This window comes from Dipteris shenzhenensis, chromosome 19 (genome assembly GCF_047967505.1).
Source record: "Dipteris shenzhenensis isolate YYH24624 ecotype China chromosome 19, Dip_SZ_1.0, whole genome shotgun sequence".
NCBI classification, from domain to species: domain Eukaryota; kingdom Viridiplantae; phylum Streptophyta; class Polypodiopsida; order Gleicheniales; family Dipteridaceae; genus Dipteris; species Dipteris shenzhenensis.
The window spans coordinates 43,692,970-43,697,049 of NC_141614.1; the positions used below are offsets into that span (position 1 = coordinate 43,692,970).

At 44.2% G+C, this 4,080-nt stretch overlaps 1 protein-coding gene across 1 annotated transcript; it reads right to left on the minus strand.

Annotated features, from left to right (window-relative positions):
- Window positions 1–263: 263 nt before the first annotated feature.
- Window positions 264–1,136, minus strand: LOC147890507 (uncharacterized). Its single transcript, XM_087390304.1, has 3 exons — window positions 701–1,136; window positions 429–493; window positions 264–323 (listed from the first exon to the last, which is right to left on the minus strand). The coding sequence occupies exons 1-3, from the start codon at window positions 1,134–1,136 to the stop codon at window positions 264–266; spliced, it is 561 nt and encodes a 186-aa protein (XP_087246430.1).
- Between the last annotated feature and the right edge of the window lie 2,944 nt (window positions 1,137–4,080).

Below are 4,080 nucleotides of genomic sequence, written 5' to 3' on the forward strand. Positions count from 1 at the left end.
AAGTGACCCCTCAACGACCACAAACTCAGCTGACGACTTTGACTTTCTATATCAGCTGACTTTGACTTTCTATAGCTCACGATCTCGACGTCCTCCCATTATCCCATACTCGTCCCAGTGAAAGTCGTAGGCACAACAAGACAAAACTCACTTTCCCCTGTCGGATTCACACAGCCAGACTGTCCATAAACGGGGAAATTCACCAGGAGGCCCCACTCCATGCGGATACGTCCTCGAAACTCCTTCTGCGAAGCTGTCCTTGTCTACAAGGCACTGCCACGGTTTCCAGCGTCCACACTTGCGACGCCGGTTTCTAATGTGAACTTTTTTCACGTCACCAAATTAGAATAGACGAAGCAATAAATCGAGCTATGTAAGTTTGAGAAGCATTCTGCAACGTTGCGTTTATTCGCAAGAAGAGACAGCACCTGATCATTACAATACATAGGAGAGGTCTGAGCCCCTCTCCAATCATATAGATACGCCTGAAAAGCTGGAAATCATTGAAATCAAGAAATTCGCCGGTATTGGCAGCAAGGAAATACGGGAAATAATTTAATGTACTTAATGTGTCTAGTTAGAACGAATGGACTAATGTTGGGTGCTCCAATAACATACAGCAATGGCTAGAGGAAGTGAATCGTATGACTATATGTGATATAAGGTAGACTGATCGCCGCTTGTTGTATAATCACGTAACCTCTGGCCCCTCTGAAGCTTCCAGTGCCTCCAATCAAAGCCAGTTCGGGCGACTCCACAGTACTGATGCCTTGATAGTGAATGGTTCCGTTGTAGTGTCCATCATTGTAAGTAACGATCTCCAACTCGAAGCCCACATATGCCGAAGTATAACTGGCATCGATCACGATACCCATAGCTAGCCCCAATTCAGCAGAATTGCGATCTACCTCCTCGGTGACGTTTAGTGCGAAGAGCACAGTATTTCCGAAGGAATTAGTGACGTTGGGATTGGGGGCATGGATAATATAGTCGAGGTCAGGGACGCCTTGATAGACCTGGACATAGTACATGAGAGTGGGTTTCTTGTAATGGGGAGGGCCAGAATGTGCGAAAGCAGCAACGATAAGGGTAAGGAGAATAGGGAAGGAAAGATGGACATTGTTGAAGAGGGCCATGTTGGTTCTGAATGTTGGAAGTTCATCCGTAGTACCTCGTTTTATACAAGATGTGGTCAATGCCCACGTACCGGACGCTATCGATTTGATTAGACTGACCCGCCACTTCATGCGGCGCACGTTTACGTATCTTCCTTGAATTTTTCCGCGTGAAGCTTCAGAGTCCATACTCCCATCTTGGACATCAGCCCATGCACTGCATACGGGTTGGTTCCTAGGCTCAATGGCTGATCCTATATCTCGCACTGCAACTGTAGCGATAATACAATTTGCCGGCGACGTGTGTGCACGTTGCTCGGTCGGATTGGACATTTTCAAAGAGCGTCATCGCTTTGACTTCAACGCACATTGCGAGACATACCTAAGAGTAGAAAACAAGACAAATAAGGTTGGAGCGGCTATCCAAGAGGAGAAAACAACAGAGAGATAAGGTTAAAGAGGCGCTATCATCTTTGTCAACCCATAAAGGCCCAAACTTCTTATGAACCTTAAATAATACAAAACCTTAGACTCTCTTTTTTTGGAGTTGCAAGGGTCCTAAGGGATGACTTGGTTCGTGAGTTGCTAAAGTTTTGAAGTTAGTTCATTTGGTCAGTTTGACCTTGCAAATTATGGTTAGTGTGAGGCTTAAATGTGGGTTAGTAAAAGTTTAAGGGCTTCTAATGTGTTTAGGGTTTAAGGTTTTTGTTTGCTTCTGGAGGTCCTAAATGTTTTTGTCTTTTATCATAAAGCTTGTGTCTTTTGCTAGGTATTGTATGACACCACATTTATATTACTCTTGCCAAAATAGGCACGTCCCCACTTTTTTAATGGCCCATCCACCACACGCACACGTGTCTACCTTTCCCAATATTGCTTCACCTTGACTTGCTTTTTCTCTTTTCCTTTCCTTCCAATTTACACCTATCGTTTCCTTTCCCAAATTATTCGAAATATTTATCGGGCTACCTACACTTGGACTTATAATGACACTCCAAAAGGCAGGGCCATATAGTGGGATCCCCACCTCTTTCTTTTTACTCTAGTGCCATTTAGATTAGGGAGCTGGTCAAGCCCAATGAAAGACCAAGTACAAGGGCCACCTACCCTCAGACTATAATTATCGAAAGAACACCGGGTCCTAAGTTAACACCCAGTCCATATCCCTTAAAATCCCCTTCACATAATTAGCAATAGTTGTTTCTCTAAAACGCACTCCCTCAGCTACATTAAACACAAGATTATTACAGAATTACCACAATGCAATCATGATCGCTACATAAACATATAGCTAGCAAGTTGCTTATGAAGATAGAAGGTGCACGTCCTCACCCAAAAGAACCATGGACTCCACCTTGGTCCAATGTAGAACTTCACCATGATGCGAGACTCTCATATTTCCATCTCCACCTTTGGCAAGACTTTGCAGGAGATCGGGCAGTACCACACAAGGTGACTTACAACTTCCACCTATTTTTTGCATAGAGGACACACAAGCGACACCAGAAGGTGTTTCACCAACTTACCTTTGGTAGGAAGCCACTCTCAAGCCACTAATATATCACTTTCTAGAGAAGAAACCGGGCCTTGGCCACCATACAAATCTTCCAAATGGTTGGCACCCTTTGTCACTTCCAAGCCTAATGCCTTCTCAAAGTCTATTTTTTGTTAAGCTCGAGGAGGAGTGACCCCGCCTTACCTTAGGTGGCGATACATTAATCTAGCTAATATTTTTCTGAGGTGGATCTTACCCATACCCATTGATCTGCACTCCACGATGATTAGGTGATCGTGTTCATTTGCCACGACTCAAGGATCCACTCAAGAATAGCCTACATGTTCTTTTCCTAATCATGGAAGGGTATCTAATTACCAATTTGATCAACCGTGACACAATCCTTGATCTGGACTCCCACAAGTCCACCCCTCGTCCACCCATGACCTCAAACCTTTCTTGTATATAGGTTGTGTGTCCCTGCTATATCATGGAGCCCAACTGGCTCATCCCAAAGCCTTGCTCTACCAAATGCTCTCGAGTAGGCTTGAGTCACCCTTCAATCGTTTATGACCTTTCCAAGTGAGATGGCTAATGCCCTCCTTCCAAGCCCATACTTATCTTGATGCAAGGTCAGACCCCACTACCTACAAGGGGAAGCCAGAGACCAAATGATCATACCAAGAGAGGCTAGTCCAACTCTTTTACCCATACCTTTCTTGATGAACACCTTGACAATTTCTACCTACTAGGAAGAGCGAGCATGAAAGAGACGAACCGAACCATTTATAGATGAGGGACCTTTTGCACTCTTACATCTGGCAGGCTTAGACCTCCTTGAGCTTTGGACACTTTGTTGGGATCCCACAGATTGTGGTGCATCTTCTTATTTGCATTATATTCAACCCATGAAGACAAATGCAACAGTCTTTGTATCTCCAACCTATTAGCTTTGGAAAATTTCCATATCGTGGCTACATAGCTCATTTTCACTAAGAGAATGTGATGGATGAACAGAAACCTGGCATTCAAGCCCAACTGTAAGCCATGCCATGTCTTTAGTTTTCCTTTAATTAATTCTCAACAAACCAATTGAATGTCTACCGATAGTAAACCCAAGGCTAAGAGGAGCTCAAAATATCTTACTACTGATTTGCCCATTTGTACGAACTACACCCACAGATCTCTTAGTCATTCTAGAGAGGGCCCATATTCGGTCCTCATAGTGAATGCCTTTGACTAACTACACTATAATCACAAAGCCAAGGTAGCCATTAGGTCAGCAACACTCTCTCTCTCTCTTCCACAAGCGAAGGAGACCATGTCATTAGCAAAAAGCCATGACCTACGTTGCCCCCCAAAAGGAAGGGAGACACCTTTTATACGACCAACCCCGATATGGTACACATGATTGAGTGTATCAGAGGCACTGTGCAAATCACAAAGAGCAAAGGTGCCAAGGGACACCCC